The sequence below is a fragment of the Hypanus sabinus genome, chromosome 14, assembly GCF_030144855.1.
Source record: "Hypanus sabinus isolate sHypSab1 chromosome 14, sHypSab1.hap1, whole genome shotgun sequence".
Lineage (NCBI taxonomy): Eukaryota > Metazoa > Chordata > Chondrichthyes > Myliobatiformes > Dasyatidae > Hypanus > Hypanus sabinus.
In genome coordinates this window covers 54,945,129-54,968,432 of record NC_082719.1, presented here as the reverse complement: position 1 = coordinate 54,968,432, position 23,304 = coordinate 54,945,129, and the positions used below count along the sequence as shown (strand labels likewise).

General features: G+C 39.6%; 2 protein-coding genes across 6 annotated transcripts in view; one reads left to right on the top strand and one right to left on the bottom strand.

The window, feature by feature from the left end:
* Nucleotides 1–861: 861 nt before the first annotated feature.
* Nucleotides 862–23,304, top strand: part of ppat (phosphoribosyl pyrophosphate amidotransferase) — a 70,488-nt gene continuing 48,045 nt past the window's right edge. Inside the window, exon 1 of one of the 4 annotated variants that reach the window (XM_059989254.1) lies at nt 862–891. Coding sequence is in view for 1 of the 4 variants with exons in the window: in XM_059989252.1 (XP_059845235.1) it covers nt 21,799–21,926 (128 nt within the window). In the remaining 3 variants the exon portion in view is untranslated. The other 3 variants (XM_059989256.1, XM_059989252.1, XM_059989255.1) reach the window with 3 other exon arrangements.
* paics (phosphoribosylaminoimidazole carboxylase, phosphoribosylaminoimidazole succinocarboxamide synthetase) lies at nt 7,156–21,405 on the bottom strand. 2 transcript variants are annotated; one of them, XM_059989257.1, is made up of 10 exons: nt 21,285–21,405; nt 20,960–20,995; nt 18,825–19,022; nt 17,717–17,895; nt 15,099–15,278; nt 14,909–15,022; nt 13,973–14,056; nt 13,435–13,615; nt 10,455–10,613; nt 7,156–7,416 (listed from the first exon to the last, which is right to left on the bottom strand). In XM_059989257.1, exons 2-10 carry the CDS (start codon nt 20,973–20,975, stop codon nt 7,256–7,258), a joined length of 1,272 nt encoding a protein of 423 aa, XP_059845240.1. In that variant the 5' UTR covers nt 20,976–20,995; nt 21,285–21,405; the 3' UTR covers nt 7,156–7,255. The 2 variants fall into 2 exon arrangements, with proteins under 2 accessions (XP_059845240.1, XP_059845241.1); XM_059989258.1 differs by lacking the exon at nt 21,285–21,405 and adding an exon at nt 21,083–21,246.

Below are 23,304 nucleotides of genomic sequence, written 5' to 3'. Positions count from 1 at the left end.
AAATCAGTGGGTAGGGAAAAGTACTACTCTTGCCCCTATACCTCTTCCCTCACTACCATTCAGGGATCAAAACAATCCGTGAATCTGTCAGGGTCATCTATTGTATTCAGTGCTACCTATGTGGTGAGGAGTTTGGTTGTGTGCTGGCCGGCTCGTTATCACTTTGGGACTGGTTGGGTGGCAGCACAAGTAAGCGCTGGCCGAGCCCCCTGTTGCAGATGCACCCTGACAAGACGGGGGAGCAGGTTGCAAAATGAGCCTTATTTTAATAATGAGTTTATTTACAAGGGGAGAAAAAACTTGGGAACAACAAAACAACACAAGTGTTCTTACAAATGCATTTAGAATAGAGGAGTGTGGGAAAAGTCAGTTCTGCAGTACAAATGATAGGAAAACGGTGTGGGGATGGAGTACAGGTACACATACAAGCAGGGGAAAAGGAACTACAATACTTGCCCCCCCCCCCCCCCCTTTGGCTATGGGCAAGTGTGGCTCTTTGCTAAAGGGACAACAATAAACGCTCCCACAACCCTATTCAATGCACACCTTACCTAGAGTGAAGCAGACTGATCCCTCGAGGAAGCCAAGCACAATGTAGGACCCTTTATAGGTCAGGGGGCCAATGGTTTGGTGCTAGACAGGTTAATCCAATTAAGGTGGCCAATGGTTAAGTGTGCATTGATTAGTTGGGAGGGGCGAAATGTTGACTGGCAGGTGGAGTGACCTCCGAACAGGTGAGGGCAGTGCTGTCACGGGACAGGCACAGCTCTCTGGTTACAGGCGGGTAGTATTTTTTTTGAGTTATATCTTTTAACTGCAAAAACAGTCACATGTGTGCTGAAATTCGATCAAAAGCAAATCCAACAACGCCTGTGGAGAGATGAAATAAAGGTAATGTTACTGCTGGACTAATTTGACATTATTGAATATGGCATTAAAGCTGGTTGCACTTTGCCAGTTTTTAATTCTGGGGGGAAAAATTCACTGCAACCATTTGCAAACTGAATGCTTTGCTCAGTGAAAATCAGCTTTTTATAACCTTTCTGCATATTTGTCAGTGCAGTACTGATATTCAATATTTGCGGTAAAATGCATTAAAACGTCATTTTGGCCCCTTGGTTGAATCTATTGCAACTAGTTCATAGGGTTAAATGCGACAAAGTTAATAGCTTAAAGCACCGTTTTCCTGTCCTATCCCTACATCCTTTAATTAACTGAACTACAGATGGGAGAGTATTATTAAGTTAATGTGTCGTAGTTTCATACACTTGCAGAGTCAGTCCTGTGCATATAAAGAAAGTTGCATTCCTGTGTTTGGATGAATTTTTTCCCTTACAATTAAACTAATTTTTATGATTTTCCAGAGCAATGTTCTGACCACATGTATTAGGCTATGTCCACACTACGCTGGATAAATCCGTAACCGAAGCTTTTTCTCTTCGTTTTTACCCTTTGTCCACACTAAAACGGTGTTTTCGTCCTCCGAAACCAGAGCTTTTCAGAAACACTTTCCAGGGTGGGTATTTTTGAAAACGCTGCTCGGGCAGATCAGTGTGGATGGGTAACCGGATAAACCGAAAATGCTATCAGACAGCAGCGCGCTATTTCATTGTTTTCTTGAACGCAACCTAACAATCTCAGAACAGACGGCAACAAAACTGACACCAGAAGAGTTAGAAAGGTACTGAATAAATAAGTATACTCATTTTGCCGTTTTCTGTCCTTACTCGCATGAAGGTGGTTTACCTATTTATGTAAGTACTTCTCTGACAATAGATGCGTAGCAGCCTAATGTAACATTGTATGGAAATACAAGATAACACTGATGCAGACATGTTTTATACATTTAACAAGGTGCTTTATTAATTCAACAGAGTTAGTCAGTTTTTCAATGTTCGTCGTCAGCCGGGTCATACTGTCTGTGAACTCCCTGTCGGTTGTCTCCATACGCTCCAGTATTTGTTTTCTTTTCACTTTTAAGTTCTTCTGCGGGAGGGCCACCAGTTTTAAGTTTTTCTAGTCTGTAACTGAACAAATGCATACTTTCATGGCGAGATTTGACACAAAGCATGTCGCTTGTTTTCGGTAGATGTCCTGCGCATGCGCAGTAGGAGGAGCTTCGCCGAAATCTCCGTTTGAACGTAGACAGAGATACGTTTAAAAACGCATAGTGTGGACGCCTAGTTTTTACGCGAAACTGGCGTTTTCAAAATTAACCAGTCTAGTGTGGATGTAGCCTTAGATTCCCCCTATGTAATCTAGTTATTGATCATGTGGAACATACACACCATTCCAACCAAATATTTCTCTGCACACAAGCTTTCTCTCACACAAATATCTTACATTTATCCTTGTATTTTCTCTTGTTCTTTATTTCCTTCACTAACCGGATGTATGTCTTGCACAAAGGACAGTTGTTATGGTTTCTGGACGTTTCGTGCAGCAAGATGTAGACAACTTCCAAGTAAGGGCCAAGTAGTAAGTAACATGCATCCCTCAGAAGTGGTAGACAGTGACCATCTCCAAAAAAGCATGATCACCTACCTTCAAAGTTCAGAGTGAGTTTATTGTCAAAGAACAGATATGTCACCATATACAACCCTGTGATACATTTTCTTGTGGGCATACTCAATAAGCCTAATAACTATAATATAATCAACAAAGCACCACACCAACAGGGTAGACAGCCAGGATGTAAAAGAAGACAAATTATTCAAATCCTGCATTCCTTGTACCAATTGATCTAGTTGGTCAATTACTGCTGCTGCCTATAAAAAGTTTGTATGTTTTCTCCGTAACTGTGTGGGTTTCCTCCGGGTGCTCTGGTGTCCTCCCACAGTCCAAAGGTGTGCCCGTTTGTAAGTAAGTTGGTTTTTGTTAATTGTCCCATAATTAGGCTAGGAATAAATCGGCAGTTGCTGGGCTGTGTGGCTTGGAAAGCTAGAAGGTTCTACTCTGCACTGTATCGCAATAAGTAAAATTATGCCCATGTATTGTACTTAGAGGTTGCCCATAGTGCCTGTGAATTATGGGTGGATGGAGGGGCATTGCTCAGTTGCACGGTAGCCGTGGGGGGTGGGGGGGGAGTGAAAGCTGCTTTTCAGTCTGAATGTTCATGCAGAGATATCCCTGTACCTCCTGCCAGATGTTAGGAGATTGAACAGGTTATTGCTGGGGTCAGATGAGATTACGATTTTTCCGAGCCTGCTGTAGACATTGTGAGTTGTAGATGGTTTCCATATAAGACCATAAGACATAGAAGCAGAATTAAACCCATCAAGTCTGCTCTGCCATTCAATCTTGGCTGATCCTTTTTGTTAATCTCCTCCTCAACCCCAGTTCCCAGTCTTCTCCCCGTAACCTTTGATGCCATATCCAATCAAGAACCTGTCAATCTCTGCCTTAGATACACCCAGTGACCTGGCCTCCACAGCTGCATCTGGCAACAAATTCCACAAATTCACCACCTTTTGGCTAAAGAAATTTCTCCACATCTGTTTTGAAAGGGCGCCACTTTATCCTGAGGCTGTACCCTCTTGTCCTGAACTCCCCCACCATGGGAAGCATCCTTTCCACATCTACTCTCTCTAGGCCATTGAACATTCGAAAGGTTTCAATGAGATCCCACCCCCACCCCCCCCATCTCTCTGAATTCCAGCGAGTACAGGCCCAGAGCATCAAACGTTCCTTGTATGACAACCCTTTCATTCCTGGAATCATCCCTGTGAACCTCCTCTGGACCCCCTCCAATGCCAAAACATCTTTTCTAAGATGAGGGGCCCAAAACTGTTCACAATACTCAAGGTGAAGCCTCAACATCACATCCTTGTTCTTTTATTCTAGACTTCTTCAGATGAATGCTAAAATGGTCAGGTTAACTGGTACATAATTTCCTTTCTGCTACCTTCCTCCTTTCTTGAAGAGTTGAGTGACATTTGCAGTTTTCCAGTCCTCTGGCACCATGCTAGAGTCCATTGAGTTTTTGAAAGATCATTTCTAATGCCACCAGAATCTTTAATGCTACCACTTTCAGAACCCTAGGGTGCAGTTCACCTGGTCCAGATGACTTACTAAACTTTAGGTCTTTCAGATTTTTGAGCACCTTCTCCCTTGTGATAGTAACTGCACCTACTGCTCTTCCTTCACGTTACAACATCAGGCACACTGCTGGTGTTGTCTATATCTGGTAATTGTATCCCATTAATGTTCTGTGTAGTCCTGATAACTTATTATGCTTTTTGGTTGATCTTACTGCAGCTAGTGTACCATACTGCCATGCAGTAGGTCAGCATGCTCTCAATTACACATCGGTAAAAGTTTATCAGTGGCTTTTGGGGATGATTTGCTTTCTTTAAACTCCTAAGATAATATAGGTGCTGCTGAGCCTTCCCTGCTATCAAGGAAGCTCTGCTGTGATGTCCACTCCCAAGAAGTTGATGCTGGAGACCCTTTCCACTGCTTCATCGTGGTAAAGCTTGTAAAGAATGATCAGGTACAAGAGGTACCCAAGTGTATTTCAGTTATTTACCTAATAAAACCATCCCAAATTAGTGTTCTGTAATGCCACAAAAGGCAAAGGCATAGGTACATAAAAACACCACAGCTTTCCGATTCTCTACAAGTTGTACGTTATGTTGACTTAGAAGTGAATCGTAATTCCTTCGTGATTGCTGGATCTAAGTCTTGGAATTATCCAACAAACAGCTTTATGGAGTACTTTAACCAGAAAACTACAACAGTTATAGAAAGTGGTTGCCACCAGCTTTTCAATAGGAATTGGCAATAAATATTGACCTTGCTACTAATGTGTGGATGACTTGTCCAGTATCAAAACAATTTTCCTCTTGAATTCCACGTTTCTAATTTGGTGTGTGCATTTCACACAGTTCTGTGTAGCGAGTTTGATGTTATGTTCACTATGAGTACATATTTCAAATAAAATATTTACTGGGAGGATGTACTGGTGAGGACTACTTTGGATCAAACTCTTGGTGCTGTGGAAGAGCTTAAGGACTAGAATCTTTCATGCCAAGGAAAAACTCCCAGCACAGATTCCTTGCAGTGCTTCTACTAAAAGTCAGGTGTAACATGCTAAATTATAAGAAAAAATAAATCAAAAACTGAATGCAATTCATTTTATTTTTGTTTCAGTTAACCTTGCAATAGTACCGATGGACTGGAAATGCTCCTAATGCCAGTGTAATTAATAAGTTAAACATTGTTTAGCAATGTTTGATTGCATCACGGGTAGTTTCATTCTTGTATCCTCCACATTCCTATTTGAAAATCTATTCAAAGGTTACACAAATACTGTTCCTGACCGACTTGTTCTTTCTAGGCAATTAATTCTGCAAAACAAATTTTTCCGTTACAGTTTGCTTCCTAAGTGCTTTCATACCACTAACTGTTCACTCCTTTTCTTCCCTTCAGACATTCCAAAACCTCTTTCTATTGAAAAACATTTGGAAATTTGCCTTAGAAATGTACTACAAAGATGCATCAGTTTTTGTTTGATAATAAGAAATAAGTTGTGATATTTGTTGCACTATGACAAACATTGTTATCTGAACAGAACTGAAGCCAAGGAGACCAGTTAATATGGACAGGTTTGTGTCTGTTCAGTGACTGTTTGATATTGTAGATCTTCAGCATTCAATTTAAGTTTTGCTCTTAGCAACATTCAGTATCTTTGCAAACTCGAAAGATAATTTTGGGTCCTTCTTGGAACTTCTATTTTCACTTTTATAAGAATGGTAGAATTTAGGCAGAATAAGTCTTAATACAGAAAAGCTGCTGTCAATTCCAGAGCAATTGTACAAAAGAACAAATGAAGAGGAAGCCAAAGATCAGAGTCTGGATTGGAAAGTTTGCAAATTCTTGCAGTGGAATGTGAGATAGAAGTGGGAAATGGCTTCTGATTTCAGCAGGGAGCAGTCAAATTTTCATGTATTAACTATTATCAAATTGACCACATTTTCTACTAACTAATCAGATCCAAATTAGAAGAAACTTCAGACAGTGTTTTTGATTAATGTAACCAATGCTTGTCCTTGCTGGTCTGTGTATTGCAGATACACATACCTTAAACAGTATTCATTTTGCAAGTAATAATTTCAGTTTTTGCAGTGTATTGCTGCTGCAACGCAACAAATTTAACATCCTATAAGACGATGATAATTCTGAAATTTCATTTGCAGATAACGGGCATTGGTGTTGGAAAGAATGAATGTGATGGATAGTGATGCAGAGAGTGTAAATGATTAAAGTGGTGGTGCTGTCTGAATGAGAATTGTAAAAGCCAGTGATGTGTGAGCAGGAGTTATGGAATGACGTCTGAAATATTAGAGGACTTACTGGAAATGGGATGAGAATCAATGTTTGCAGATATTAATTTTTATAATATAGGGACAGGCTAAGAAAACCTTCAAATGGTGAATGGAATGCTGGACTTTTGTCTCAAAATAACAAATTGAAGCCCAGATTAGACTGCATTAACCATGCTTAACATTCATAACAGGTATCTATGTTTCAGCTAAGGTTGCTTATATATGGGAAACTATTTTGGTGCACACTCTGATTTGAGGAACATACCTCATATCTACCTCATTAATTTTGCAGAATACCTGTAAAGGCAAGTTCACTGTGGTGTTTGTTCATCATGTTGAAATTGAAGCATTAGTGTAAAGCTTTGTGTAAAAATGATTGAGAACAAATGTTAAGCATATTAATATGAAATTTAAGTTTATATTTACTTGGAATAGTTCTCTATCTCTGTTGAACTAGGATGTTCAAAGTTAGTTAAATATATTTGGGTTATACAGAGAAAGGGGTTACTGTCACTAAGACCTGATAGCCTGATGGTTATCCAGTGAAAAAACAACTAACAATGTTGTTTGCTCTTTGCTAGATTAAACCCATTTATCAACAACTGCATGATTTACTTGCACTACAAAATTTATTGTGTTACTTTTGCAGAGTGCTTTGTGTGTTACTAGTTTAATCTATTCTATTGATATAAAGTTCTGAAATAATTTCCTTCTGAAATGTTTTCCCTGTTACCCCTCAATTGTGTAAGTTTTCTCCAGACATAATTGTTGTCTTTTTGGAGTAAACTGCATTATCATCTCAGATTTCCAGTGTCAGAGAAAAAACATCTGCAGTAATGTTGCTTTTAATTTGTTAGCTGAATTTAATCTGTTGTATAAACCAAATGAGCAATGCAAGATACACCGAAGTGTCCTTTGAAACTTTTTGATCACATGTTTCTTAACAGCTTGTCAGCTTGCTTCAAGGAGATCCAGTTTTTCAAAATGTTTGCCCGTAGCTTGACCCACACTAAATGGTCAAATTGACCAAAGATCTGAGCAGCAAAAAGGGCAGCTGCCTCAGGAAACAGAACAGTGGAGCAGCCAAGACCTAGGAAAACAAATGGCACATTTAGAAAATGTCCACCTTGCACAAGGAACAAAATACATTTTAATCACAAAGAAAATGACAAACCTCCACCCTCTACCCAATTCTCCACTTTTACTATGATTGAATTAAAAACACCGGGAGCTTTGCACATATGGACACTGCACTTTCTTCCCCCATTCTTCACAAAACTGCTCAAGCTCTGTCAGATTGCGAAGGATCGGGAGTGTACAGCCCTTTTCAAATCTAGACACAAATTCTCAATTAGATTGAATCTGGACTTGGTCTTTGCCACTCCAGAACATTGATTTTGTTGTTTTTATGCTATTCCCTTGTTGCTTTGGTTTTATGCTTGAGGACATTGTCTCACTAGAAATAACATCTTTTGCTGCATTTATTTTACCCTCTACCTCCACAAGCCTTCCAGGTCCTATGGACCTGGGGTATCTTCTTTTTCATTGTTACTGTGTATGTTACTCAGAATGGCTTCTTTGTTTTGTTAAAAGTAGGAATGTTTTTGTTGCGAGAGAGTGCTGGAAGCTTGTTTGGGTTAAAATTTACTGATAAGGAGAATTGTATTCCTTTGTTAACCAATTGGGATTAATGTTGTTTTTTCTTCTGAGTCTGTAAATTATTGTTGGCGGGCTTTTGGGAGATCGGCGCGAGGGGGTGAGAGAGAGAGGATGTGATACTGTAAACTGGGCGAGGAACAGACCTCAAGCGGGGGTCCGAGGCTAGGAGGTACCCCGAGGAGAGGAGACGAAGATAGATGTGTTTGGTTGACCACTTCGGATGGTCCTGAACTGCGAGTCGAGGAGTTCGGAGGGGGTCGAATGGTGGCCAGAAGACTTCAATAATTGAGTTCCAACGGTTGTGCACGAAGTGGTTTGGACTTTGATAAGTTTGGCGCCTTTTGCTTTTTCTTTCATATTGTATTGTCTAGTACTTTTTTAGTTTTAGTAAACTCTTTAAAGTGTATTCCATAACCGTATCTGGTGTGAGTTTGATATTGTGTGTGTACGCGCTGCATAACCATGATTCCCACAGCCCCTGCGTGTACAGGAGGTGGGGTTGGCGAGTGGCTGGATCTCCTTTTCCCCCTAGACATATACCAGCCTGTTGGGTAAGTGTTACATATGCATTGACTCTCCCATCTCAACCACTGAAGCTTGCAACTCCTTCAGAGTTGTTGTAAGCCTCTTGGTGGCCCCCTTCACTAATCCCCTTCTTGCATGGTCTTGAGGACAGCCTGCTCTTGGCAGATTTACAGCTGTGCCAAACTCTTACTATTTCTAGATGACTGACTTAACTGTACGCCAAGGGACTTTCAGTGACTTGGAAATGTTCTTCTATCCGTCTCCTGACTGATGCTTTTCAATAACATTTTAATGGAGTTGTTTGGAGACTTTTGTCATCATGGTGTAGTTTTTGCCAGGATACTGGCTTACCAGTAGCTGTACCTTCTAGATACAGGTGTATCATTACTACAATTGTACACAAGTCTCCAAAAACAGATCTCTATTTAACTAAGTATGTGACTTCTAAAACCAAATGGCTCCACCCATGATGATTTGGTGTGTCACACTAAAGGGGGTGAATAGCTTGTGATCAATTATTTTGTGTTTTATATTGGGCCAGGATATAGGGACTGGGGGCGAGGTACGGGCTGGTTCAGATTACTGCCTGAAGCAGCAGAACCCAATGTTGGGATGGAGCCAGGCCAAATTGAAAAGGTAAAAGGTGCTGGAAAGATCAGGGTGTCAGAGCCAAAGGCAAGGTTTGGGCAGATTAAGAACGTGGCTTTATGATGTTTACTCAGCTCTGCGCTGAACTACAGGACTCTCTTGGGGACTTCAGTTCAGAAACACTATTTGTTTGCATGATTCTCCCCCCTCCCCATTGCACACTGAGTGTTCGACAGTCCTTTTTAATGGGTTATTCTCTTATATTTTTAACCCATATGGTGTTTGTTTCATGGCTGCCTGTTAGGAGAAGATCTAGGTTGTATAATGTATACTTTGATAATAAATAGTACTTTGAATTTTGAGAACAACCCGTTTCTTAATGAGGCATTCCAAACTCCACATCAATACACTGAGCACAATAATACCCTAATTTTCTTTATCCTGTGCCATCTTGTTGAATGCTTTTTGAAAATCCAAATACATGGCCACTAACTCTAACTTTAGAACTCTAAACTTTATGACCTCATTCAGATGCCCTCAACATTTTTTCTTTAATACATGTTAACTCTCTCCAATCACATGATTTAAGTGAAGTGTTATCAGGAACCATATTAAGACATCATCACTGATTTTTTTTTGAATAGTGAATTACACACTTCACTTTCCAGGTCAAGGAGATTAAGATCAAAATCAAATCAAAAGCACTTTCCCTCAAAACAGCAGGATGCAGAACATGTTCGGGGAACTTCCAAGAACTTAAAGCAGGTGGCAAACAAATCTCTACATGGTCACTGCCTAGACCAAGGGTTCCCAACCTTTTTTAAAAAAAATGCCATGGACCCCTGCCATTAACTGAGGGGTCTGTGGAACCCCTGGCCTAGACACAACTCATGGTCTCAAATATACTAATAGCAGCCCGCTTTGAAGTAAACTATAATAAGCACCTATGAATAATACAACAAGTTGAAAAAATATAATACATAAACAGAAAATGTCACAAACTTTTGTTTTAATTTTGTTCTGATTGTTTTCTTTCTTGTATAAAATGTTGGACATGCAACTGTAAATGACAGACAGTAGTAATGGGGGTAATTATCAAATTATAGAATCAGTTTGGATGTAGCAAGAACCAGGACACTGAAAATATTGGTAGATCAAAAAAAACCCACCAAAAAAATGCATCTGCAATTTTTCCCCTTTCAGTCTGACGTCCACTCTAATGAAGCCATCATAACCAAAAATACTTGACACACAGGTTAATAAAGACAGGGGCCAACAAGATTCCTCAAAACAACTAATACTAAATTAAGCTGGATACATTATCTAAAGAGGTGCTCAGAGGATTCAACAACTTACCACTAGGCATTCGCAGTGACGACCAAATATCTTCAGCACCCCAATCAGCAGATATGGGAGGGCAGTTTATAACAGGACAAGTAGTGTTTCCAGACAGCACTGGTCCCAAACCATTACTTCTGCCAGCAACTGCCACAAATACTGTATGAACACCATCACCTGAATGTTAACAAATAAAATGCTATTAGAGATCCAGTTCTTTCAGATCGTCAGCTCCACTTGCATTTTAAATTCCAAATGTCAAGTAACCAATAAAACACAAGCTGGCTTAAAGATTGACAGCACCACATTCCTGTGAAACAAATTAATCTTGTACTATAATACAAGTTATTATAACAGATATTGCAATAGTAATTATGAAGGAAGTTAAATAAGGGAATAGTGCAAGAAGTTATGTTTTTTTGAGAAATATCAACTCAACATCAATAAACGGACATCAAAATACTAGATGCCAGAAATCTGAAAGTAAGAGCTTCTACTTGAAACATTAATCACTTTTCTTTCCATAAATGCTGTTCAACCTGACGACTTTTCCCAGCAAGTTGATTTTATGTAAGCATCATTTCATTCCCACCTTCAGCAAGGCTACTTGGGTAGACAGGAGATGCTGAGGAAATGAAATGTACAAGTATGCGAAGTCAAGTTTATTGTCATTTTACTATATACATGTATAGAACGTTATAGCCATATAGTGTTTACAGAATCGAAGCAAAGTTTTCCAATTAAAACAATTTTATATTGTCTTATGATCCATAATTGGGGCCACAAGGCTAGGAATTTCTTGTGAAATCCATTTTGCTTTCATATCAAGTCCAAAATGTAGGAATGCAAAAGAAATTAACCTAATGATTACATGCCTGTAGAAAGTTTTACATCAGACAGATGCTCTGTACACCAAAGCAAAAATCATATGAGTGGAAGCAAGGCATCAATAGAAGATAATTTCATGTACTGCATGTGATACCATTACAGCTAGACAAGCTGTTCTTTGTTTAATATTCCAATTTTCATACATCTCCCCTTTCTGAAGGACAACAGGAAAATATCCGGTGTTCCTAAAAATAAGTGGCTTGGAGGATTCAGTAACTCATACTATACATCTTAATTGGTAATTGAAAAAACACCTTGAATCTAGCATTCTCTGCCACAAAAGTGGATGGGTTGATCTGCAAAAGACACCCAAAGCAAGATAACTCAGGAAATTGTTAAAATGCAGAAATCAAAAAACTTAAACACTTATTTCTGTTAAGCTATTGCTTCTTTTGTATTGTTGCAACTTAATTGATAAACCTGTTGCGTTTATAACCAACATGTACAGTTACTCGTTGTGGTCACATAGCAAGATAGGTTAAATTAAACCTTGAAAGTAAAACAAAAAAGACAAATCTCAATGCTGTTGAAATAGTGATTGCTAAAAAAAAATCTAATATTAAGGACCATCACATCAGCCCAACACTTACAATCAATTTTAATTAGCAAATTCAACAATACACAAATTGTTTATAATGGTTTACATTAGGTTTCATCAGGATATTTAGTGTTATTAAGTTATAAATACTATATATTGTGATCAACAAAGTTCAACATTGAGACCTCAAAAGGATTGAAATTCACAAACTCCCAAGTATTTTGATTGGAGGTATGACATTACTGTGGTCAAACCTAGCTTCCAACACAATGATCTTTTAAAGATCAATAGCAAATAAATGTAGATGTACTTGATTATCAAAAAACACCAGGTACTTGAAGTCAGCAATAAATTCTGCTCCAAATGCAAGTCAGTTAACATCTGTGCAAAATTGAAAAATTGTCATTGTGCTTACACAAGTGATTGCACCAGAAATTCCTTAACCTTTTGTCTTCCTTTCAGGTTAAGGAATTTCTATGTAGTCTTTCCTCAAAGGAAACCTACACAGAAAGAACCACATTTTGTTACGGCTTTCAAAATAAACAAGTGTTAAAACAATTTAAATGCAACTCAGCAGATGCTTCAGAATAGCAAATACAGAAAATGGATTGCTAGTATCAAAGACTATTTGGCAATTTTAGGAAAAAAAATTCAAGACTTGGATAAACAGAACACAACCTTCGAGGAGAAAAATCAATGATTCCAATAGTCTATTCCCCATTCATACTTCCCCCACCCTCTTCCAAAGGTCAAAACTTCTGAGGGAGAGAGAAGTTAATGGTGAAATCTTGGGGAGGCAGCTAGAACAAGACATTGATGAACCAAGGTGGAATTCGTGGAAGACAAAATTGTACGAGAAAAAAAAATTCTGATTGAATTGTAAGAGAAAATTAGAAAGAATGGAAGAACAAAGCCACCTACTAACCTCTGCCAGTTTGCTTTTCTCTCTGGCTAACAAGAGAATTTAGTTCCCATTTTAAAACTAAAAAAGGGAAACATTCAAGTATATCAAATATATCACTAAAGACTGCAAAAAAACCCACAAGCAAAAGTTAGAAAATATTGTAGTTCATGAACAAGTATATTTAAACAGCTCTTTAAGCTGACAGGCTTTGTGATAGTTCAAATATGTGAATGAAAAAGAACTGCATACAAATGGAATGCAACTGATATTTTCTTTTAGATTATGAGATTCCAAGGTCAAGCCTGTAGATGTTTTGGAATCCACTTGATATATATCCCCATAAATACCAGTGCAGAGATCAATTTAAAATTCAAATAAAATTAGACAGAGCAAGTGGGAACTGTTTAGCATCAGCCAATTCAGATTCATTGCTCGTAATTGGCTGAAGACAACTAATTAATGCAAAAATTCCCATATCTTGTAGTGAGATGAATTTGAAATGTCCTTCCCAGCTATGTGCAATACACTATATTGTGTTTATATTTTGTAAAACAAAACAAATCCACAATTAGGCTTTTTAAATTCCCATTAAAGTAGCACAAAATCTGAATTAGAATTTTAACCCCCATTCCCCAGACACAACATGTATAATCATAAAGTTTGCTTACCTTCATATTCTGCTTTAATTTTCAATGTCTCATCTGTACCCTTATGAGCTGATGAAATCCTCAGTTCACAAGGTATGCCATAATTTGCACATGCTTGTTTTATTTTTTGGCCATGGCCAAGATCACTGCTGGATCCCATAATTACCACCACTCTTTTGGAAAAGTTTGTCACTAGCAGATTCTGCATGGATATTTGAATTAATGTTAATGTAGTTTTCCTTTCAGTTTAGTGCAAAAGATTAACATCAAATTCAGAAAGTTTTCCTGTTAACACATTCACAATTTTATGCATTTGCAATGCAGCAATAGATCCAGAATTTAAGTTTGTTAGATCAGGTACTATCACAGACCAGCACAGAAATTACAGACAGTATCAAGTGAGCTTAAAATAAATAATAAATGGCTATCCAAGAAAGCAATGGAATGATCAAGACTGGAAATTTGAACAATGCATGGTCATAGGCAACTTCCTTTAATCAGATAACATCCATTAAAAATATACTTAGTGATTTACAAACTAAAGAAACTTTGAAAATACCTGTACTCTTTCTGCTACCCATTCAAAGTTTCTCTTGACTACTTGCATAGCTTCAGGCGTTACTTCTTTGAGATCACGATAAACCTAAAAGGCAAAAATACAAACTGAACACAGCCTATCCATAAAAAACAAACTATTAAATTCTCTTTTCTTTTTTTAAAAAGTTACTGGTAACATTAAGATACAAACTCAAAGGCAACACTCTTGCAAACCATGTCTGCAATTAGCAAGCAACTAAAATGAAAGCACTATTTTTAAATGAAGAAAACAATAGTCAGCTAAATCCCATTTCACTAAAACAATACAGGAGTTCAAAAGTAATCATGAGCAAAGCAAAAATCTGAAGAACACTAAGTTGATGACAACAATGACAGCAAGTTACCAGACACTTCTCTAGTAGGAAGCATTTTTCAATACTGTATAAAAATTTATCAACTTCAGTTATGATTAAAAATGAATATTTACAATGTTTCAAAGTTACAATGAAGTCGGAAATCTCCAAATCCATCTAATATTGCTTACAAAAAGGGCATAGTAGGAATCTACACTGCATTCCAACCCTTCAAAATTGTAATCTAGCAGAAATACTATTCTATTAGAAGACATTGTTGAACTGTATGATGAATGAAAAATAAACTGGTGAGATTGATTTAATTTTATAAAACACAAAACCGACAAATAAGGAAATCACTAAGACTAAAAATAATCAGCATAGTGGACAAAAACAATTACGGCAATATTTGTTTTAGTTCTCCTGCAGTCTATACCAATCCAAGATCTCTTCACAGCTGTCTTTGCAACAGGTGCCTTAGCCCCTGACAAAATCTAGCAGCTTTGAGCGAGATCATGTTGTGAAATAGAGATCTGGGATTTAAGCTACACTCAACTCCTCAGAGGGAGTAAAAAAAAATTCAAATCTATAGACTAAATACCGACCTGTTTATCCTTTTGCAGACTTCGATCCCCTAAAGGCCACAATCTCCAAGAGTCATTGTCAATCACATCAGCAAGTAAAATCTCCTTGGTAGAAGCACAAACTCCAAATTCCACCTACCAAAAAGAAACTATTAATAAGTTCATACAAAAAATACAGCTTGCTTTGTTACATTGGAAGATAATTACTTACTTTCATATCCACAAGTGTACAGTCTTGAGTTGCCCAGGCCTTCTCCAATATCTCAAACACAGCCAAGGTGGTACGATTCATGATATCTACTTCACACCGTTCAATTTGCAGCCCTCCACAGTTAAAATGAGCTTCAATCACTTGTTCTTCAGACCACTGTGGATCATTGTTGGCATCATCCTAAAAGAAACTTGCAAATTAGTTATTTGACATGAAAATCTCCTAGCATCAATCTTCATTAAACTATTTGTTGCTTGAGCACCAAGTCTTGGTTGACAATAGAACAATCGGATCTCTGTATGGCTAGAGGTTCTGACCTTCAGATATTTGCTCTCAGGTAAATATACTTTTTAACAAAAGGCTCAAAAGACCACTGGCAGTATTGTGATGATCCTCTGCCCTATTTGATATTTATCCCTCAACCTCACTAGTCACTTTATTTCTTAAGATGCTCACCTGTCAAATATTAGCACTTGGATTTTCCTCCACTATAAAAATGACAGCACCAATAATTTCATTCTAAAGTCAAATAGTACAGCACAAATCATTAGTTTATGCTGATGGTCATTTATGCTGATTATGTTATCTATACTAATCCCATTTCCCTGCACTTGGTTAGAAGATTTCTTTGTCTTGGTAATTGAAATGCTGATCTAGATACTCATTTGACTCGAGTATCTGCCTTCAGGGACCATTGCAAATTCCAATCATCTTTAGGATGGGGAAAAACTTGATATCCTCTAAACTCCTATCCTTACCCTAATCAGATGCTCTTTAGCCTTGGGTATATCTGTTACCTAACCCAGGGCCCTCAGTTCTTTATACTTCTCTAGGTTTCGCCACCGTTCCAAGGAGAACAAGCAACCAAAAGGCTCCATCCCAGGCAACATTCTAGCATAACCTTCTGTACCCTCTTCAGTTTAATTACATCTTTCCGGGAGAGTGGTCATTTGAACTATACAGGCAGTCCCTGGGTTACGAACAAGTTCCGTTCCCGAGTCCATCTTTAAGTCAGATTTGTACACAAGTCAGAACAAGTATATCTGGTATCATTTAGCATCAGTTAATCAAACATTTGTCTTAGTATATAGTATGTATTTTACCTTTCTATGCATATAAAACACTTAAAAAATGCCTGTATTCCAATAATTAAACTGCTGCATTGCTTAGTAATATTTGTAGCTTTCACCAGGGCAGGGCCTTTCACATGCTCCATTATTCTCACTTTATCCTTTAAAATTGTTCTGATCACTGACCAACTGCAGGCTAATGCTTTCCAATGACGTTTCACCTCTATCCAAACGCTTTATTATTTCAACTTTATTTTCCAATCATGATCTCTTCCCATCAATGGAACAGAAACACTGCAGATGGCGGGTCCCGGCCTCCGCCAGCTCACGAGGTCTGCTGGGTCCTAAGGGCCATCGTACTGAATTCCCTGGGTCCTAAACTCCACTGCAGGTTAGATGGGACAAGTGGGGGCTGTGCTAGGGTTGGGTATTTGATCCTCCTCAATATTCCATGTGGGAATTTAAACTGGAGATGGCAGTGTTGTTTAAAAAAAACGAGTTCAAGTTGCGAGCTCGACATCAACCCGGCGTGTTCGGGAGCAGTCTGTCACTGGTTCGAACTTGGGAACCTCCTTCTCGAGGCCGGCACTGAACTCACTGCGCCACCAGCCGACTGGAAAAGGGGGGTAGTCAGGGTGAATCTTGCTATGAGAAATTTAAGCCAAATACAAAGTTACACACTCACAGTGTCAACAGCAATGACTTAAAATGGCAGATGGCATTCCCCTTCCTCAGATTGTAAATACGAGTTGTTTGTAAGTCGGACATTCGTAACTTGGGGACTATCTGCACATAAAACTCTAGCTGTGGCCGAAGCACAGCTTCATAATGTTTTTAACTACACTTTTCCCTTAAATCTTAGAAACTGCCCTATGTTCCAAACCCCATCTGACATTGGAAATCACCTATATTCTGCTTTTACGTCTTATCTACCACCATTGACTCCTTCAGGGATTCCTGGACAAGGCCCGTTCTGCCACACTCCCTAGTGCACAACCATTTATTGCATTATTTGTATTCTCATTGATTGCACCCCTTTGCACTTAGCAGGATTATATTCCATCTATTATTGATCACGCATTTTTAAAATATCATAAGCAGCTTCAAGCCAACCTGATGAGTGATCTGATAAGATCACTGAGGGAAAAAAGAGTCCCTGGAGTCCACCTGTATACTCTATGAAATTTTACAGCTTAGAAGACTTCATTGGTTTATTATGCCCAAATCAGTTTTTTATTTTAACTGTTGGCTCATAAATACACTGCAAGGTTTGTAGAAAATGGTTCCATGCATCATCTCTACCGGTTTTTTACGATTGTTTCTAAAATAACATTTCAAGGATGCAAAAGATTAAAAGAGACTCAAAAGGTAACTAAAAATACTCTGTGCCTTAGAATTTAAATCTACTGTTCAAACCATATTTAATGTTGTAGTGCAGAGATGATTACAATGTTTTTTTTTCATGCAAAAAGAGACTAAAAAGGACTGCCCATATAAAGATTAACTGCAAAAAAAAAATAAGAACAAGGGAGAAAGTATTACAAATACCTTTAAGAACATTTCCATCTTTGGAGGAAAAAACTTAAATCCTTCTTTTACACCAGGATTTCTTTTCAGGAAAGAACCAGTGGCAACTCTTCTGCAGACCCACTCAATTGGAATCATGTGACAATTCGCAGCAACAAATGCTGTTTCTCCACACTGCTTCTCAAAAGCAGTTTTTATCCCTTTGAACAATGGGAATAATCAGCATGTTAGCATAGCAATTTGTGCAAATGTTCTACAGCATCTGTGATCATCCAGAGTTCAATTCCCACTGCTGTCTACAAGAAGTTTGTACATTTTCCCAGTGAGTTTCCTCCTAAATTCAAAAGTAATTTGATTTAGGGTTTAGAAGTTGTTGGTGTTAGAGGCATAGTGACCTGTGCAGGCTGCCTTCAGCATAATCCTCAGATGTGTTGGTTACTGATGCAAAAAGCAACACATTTCACTATGTTGCAAATGCCGTATGTGACAAGTAAGCTAATCTTCAAAAATAAGCAGCAAGACACTCCTCTACTCAGTTGTAGTTAGAAACAGGTTCCCTGGGCCATTACTTCTACACCAACCATGATGCCTGTTGATAACAATCCTACTTTACTGTATTCATTCCATGTTGCTTTAAGCCCTGCTCATTCAAGTAGTAGCCCAAGCGACTTAAACATTACTGTTCTTGCCCCCAATACCTCCAGATGCCTACAAAAATCTACCCCTGCAGACTCCTTATAAACTCCTCCCATTCATCTTGAACCTACATCTTCTAGTTTTAGATGCCCTTGCCATTGAAAAAAGTTACTGGCGATCTTACTTAGCCACGCCTTTTAATTTTATACACTTAATCCCCATCACCTTTCAGCTTTCTTCACTCCAAGGAAAACAGACCTAGCCTATCCAATTGCTCCTGATAACTCAAGACTTGCAATTCAGGCAAACATCTTGTGAATCTCTTCTGCATCCTCTCATTAACTTCCTACAGTGTGCTGACCAGAACTCTAAATGAAGTCAAACCAATGTCTTGGCTGATGAGGCAAACTTATCATACAGATTGTTCATCACCCCGTGTATTTTCATTTTCAGGGAGCTATCTAGTTTTAACAAAGGTCTCTTTTGTTCTTACCAGCCTCCTGCAGTAGTCTGAAGACAGACACGGTAGTTTTGGTAGAGATAGCAGCCTTGCCAACCATTTGGTCCTTCCTGGCTGCATTTCCAGCTGTAATCTGGTCCTTGGATTTGATCAACACTTGTCCTGGACAATCCAGTAGTTCATACACTTCCTTGGTCTTTCCTTCATTCAGCTTTTTCCCTATTTTATGTTCTGAAATTTTTTTTAAACTTTAAATGTTTAAAAAGATCATTGGATGAAATTGAAGAAACAGTCTTACAGTCAAGAAAAACAGTCCATTTAACAAGGTGTTGCACTTTCATACTTACAGTGTTTAAGTAAGAGGAAGGAAATCAGTGGGTAGGGAAAATTGCTACTCTTGCCCCTATACCTCTTCCCTCACTACCATTCAGGGACCAAAACAATCCGTCCAAAAGGAAACTTCACTTAGCAAAAGGCAGGATCTTCCAATGGCTAGCCATTTCAATTTGACTTCACATTCCCATTCTGGCATATCTATCCACGGCCTCCTCTACTGCCATCATGAGGCAAAACTCAAGTTGGAGGAGTAACAACTCATTATGTCAGCCTCCAACCCAATGGCACGAACATCAATTTATCCATCTTCTGGTAATCTCTCCCCCCAACTTCCTTCTTTTCCTATTCCCCATTCTGGGTACTCTCCCACCCACCCTTTCACCTCATCTCCATGTGGTTCCCCTCCTCCTTTCATTTCTGGACCACTGACCTCCAATATTATTTCTTCAGCCCTTTGACAATAAACTGGACTGGTCAAAGAACACTGAGGCTGTCTACAAGAAGGGTCGGAGCTGTCTCCATTTCCTGAGGAGACTGAGGTCCTTTAACATCTGCCGGACAATGCTGAGGATGTTCTGAGTCTGTGGTGGTCAGTGCTATCATGTTTGCTGTTGCGTGCTGGGGCAGCAGGCTGAGGGTAGCAGACACCAACAGAATCAACAAACTCATTCGTAAGGTCAGTGATGTTGGGGGCGGGAGGGGGTGGAACTGGACTCTGACGGTGGTGTCTGAAAAGAGGATGCTGTCCAAGTTGCATGCCATCTTGGACAATGACTCCCATCCACTCCATTATGTACTGGTTAGGCACAGGAGTACATTCAGCCAGAGACTCATTCCACCGAGATGCAACACTGAGCGTCATAGGAAGTCATTCCTGCCTGTGGCCATCAAACTTTACAACTCCTCCCTCGGAGTGTCAGACACCCTGAGCCAATAGGCTGGTCCTGGACGTATTTCTACTTGGCACGATTAACTTATTATTAATTATTTATGGTTTTATATTGCTGTATTTCTTCACTATCCTTGGTTGGTGCGTCTGTAATGAAACCCAATTTCCCTCGGGATCAATAAAGTATGTCTGTCTGTCTTACCACTTCCATCTATTCCCACTCCACCTTATTTCACCTATCATCTGTCTGTTTGAACCCCCCCCCCCACCTTCTTATTCTGGTTTCCTAACCTTCCTTTCCAATCCTGATAAAGGGTCTCAGTACAAACTGGTGTTATTCCCCTCCATCGACACTACCTGACTCGCTGAGTTTCTCCATCATTTTACTGCCAGCATCTGTAGAAGCTTGTGTTTAAAATAGCCAAATCATTTTTTAAATAATTTCAGGCCGTTTAAGCCCTGCACTCTAGAGTCGCTCTAGCTGGATTGGTAATAGCTGTTGGTCGAGACAGTTTCCCAGGACAGCCTCAACTTTCAAGGTATGCGCCAGAGAGCAGTCCAAGACAACATTAAAGTTTGCAAAACTTTTCTCCTCTTCCTTTGCGTTTCAACAGAATCTCCTCCCACAAAATTGAGAGAGCAGACCACTCAACTCAAGACAGTTTCTATCCCGCTGTTATCACTTTTGTACGGACCTATCATATGAACTCAATCGCTCAATTTACTTCGTTGTAGTCCTTCTACTGTTTTTGTCTACTTGTACTTTCCCTTTAACCACAACATAATCAGTATTTCGTTTGATTTTTTAACTACCTTTGTTAACTTGCGCACGGCAAACAATGCACAACCTTCTAGTTGTACATATGACAATACAGTAACCAATTATCAAAAGGTGGCACATTGCGAAGGAGAAATTATCAAACAGGAAAACTTTTTCATTTACCTTCAATGTTCTCCATCTTGCGTAAAATTTACAACTCTGAAACATTAAATCAAATCAAAAAATTATTAACTGCGCGCGCATTTCGCAACCCACGGAACATTCAGACTGCTAATGTTCACACACTTTTCAATCAAATCTCACGATTGCGACAAAGCAAAATCCGCAAACGCCCGGCCAGCAGCCTACGAATAAAGGAGCAGGTCGGGGTTTATCTAAAATACAAATAAATGGAGCAGCAGATGCAGCAGGCCCTCCCACCCCGACATCAGCACGTGGAAGAGGACGCGGGGCGGCAGGCCCTCCCGGCCCGAGTGGCATTACCTACCGACAAGCACCACTAGACTCCCGGTTGTGGCAGCACAGGGCGGCACGGTTTAAATGTGCGGGAGCCGGGGAGGGGGAGGGGAGAGCCCGCCGACCCGACAGGGAGGGGCTCTGCCAAAACACGGCTGTGTGGGGGGGAGAAGAGGCGAGAGTTTCGGGAACAAAAGCAACTCGTGCGGGAAACGGTTGAAATTGAGGGTAGAAGAGGTTATTGATTTTTTCTAAAGAGTTCTGATTCTGAATCGGAAGTACAGTAGCAAAAGTCAGAGTTTCTTTGGCATTCATTCGCGCCGAGTGCTCCCGCAAAGAGTTGGTGCAGTCCAGCTTCCTGGGCCGCGCATGCGTCGTGGGGGCGGGAACAGCGGGCAAACTCTCTTCATAACAGAACGCGCGAGTGTCGGTCCGGTTGGGCAACTATCTGTGTGTGTTTTATTTTCCCCCTCTCCCGGTAGTTGCCGTCAGAGTCGCAGAGGTACTACTCTGGGAGGGAGGGAGGGAGGGAGTTGGGCGAAGTTATGGAGTTTGAAGAGTCGGGCATCGGTGAGGAGTGCGGCGTGTTCGGTTGTGTGGCGGCCGGCACGTGGCCGACCCATCTGAACGTCCCGCACGTTATCGCCCTGGGACTGGTAGCGTTGCAGCACAGGTAAGCGCTGGCCCAGCCCGGTCCCTCTCTGCTGCAGATTGCAAAATGAGCCTCTGCAGACGGATGCGCTCATTCTGTAGTTTTACAGTGGGGAAATGCCCTTCTGATATCTGTTTTCTTTTTGTTCCAGTCTTTGCACGAACTCGTTAGGTTTTGCAGTTGTTGGAGATCCCGAAACCAAACCAGACTGTAAGGTTACGTAATTAATCGGGTGGCGTGTGTAGGCAGAGAAACTTTTCAAGCCTTAAAACCTTCTGGTTGATCTTCTTGATGCTATTTAATTATATGGGGCGGGTAGTTTTTTTCCGAGTTATATATTTTCACTGCAAAAGCAGTCACGCATGTGCTGAAATTCGATCAAAAGCAGATCCAACAACCTTTGTGGAAAGAGGAAGTAGAGGTAATGTTATCTCTGGACTAATTTGACATTATTGAATGTGGCATTAAAACTGGCTGTACTTTGCCGGTATTTAACGCCAGGGGAAAAATTAACTGCTACTATTTGCGAACTGAGTGGTTTGTTCAGTGAAAATCAGCTTCCTATAAACTTATTCCACATTTGTCAGTGCAGTAGCAATATTAAATATTTGCAGTAAAATGCATTTAAACATTTTGGCCCCTTGGTTGAATCTATTGCAACTCGTTCATACTGTTAAATGCAACAAAGTTAACAGCTTCAAGCACCGTTTTCCTGCCCTATCCCTACATCCTTTAACTGAATGGGGGAGTTTTATTAAGTTAGTGCAGTTTCATACACTTGCAGTGCCAGTCCTGTGTATATAAAGAAAGTTGCATTCCGGTGTTTGGATGAAAAATTTCCCTTACAATTAAACTAATTTTTATGGTCTGTTTTCCGGAGCAATGTTCTGACCACGTGTATTAGATCCCTCCTATGTAATCTAGTTATTGATCATGTGGAACATACTATTTCAACCAAATAGTTCTCTACACACAAGCTTTCTCTCACACAAATATCTTAGATTTATCCTTGTATTTTCTCTTGTTCTTTATTTCCTTCACTAACGGGATGTATGTCTTGCACAAAGGACAGTTGTTATGGTTTCTGGACGTTTGGTGCAGCAAGATTTAGACAACTTCCAAGTAAGGGCCAAGTAGTAAGTAACATGCATCCCTCAGAAGTGGTAGACAGTGACCATCTCCAAAAAAGCATGATCACCTACCTTCAAAGTTCAGAGTGAGTTTATTGTCAAAGAACAGATATGTCACCATATACAACCCTGTGATACATTTTCTTGTGGGCATACTCAATAAGCCTAATAACTGTAATATAATCAACGAAACACCACACCAACAGGGTAGACAGCAAGGATGTAAAAGAAGACAAATTATGCAAATTCAAAGCAAAAGAATAATAAAT

Bases quoted from the DNA above. Each gene is read 5' to 3' on its own strand.
- paics (XM_059989257.1), bottom strand. The intron at 17,896-18,824 runs GTAAGAACAAAA...CATTGTTCAAAG, and splicing joins CAGACTACTGCAGGAGGCTG to GGATAAAAACTGCTTTTGAG. The intron at 10,614-13,434 runs GTAAGCAAACTT...GTTAACATTCAG, and splicing joins AATTAAAGCAGAATATGAAG to GTGATGGTGTTCATACAGTA.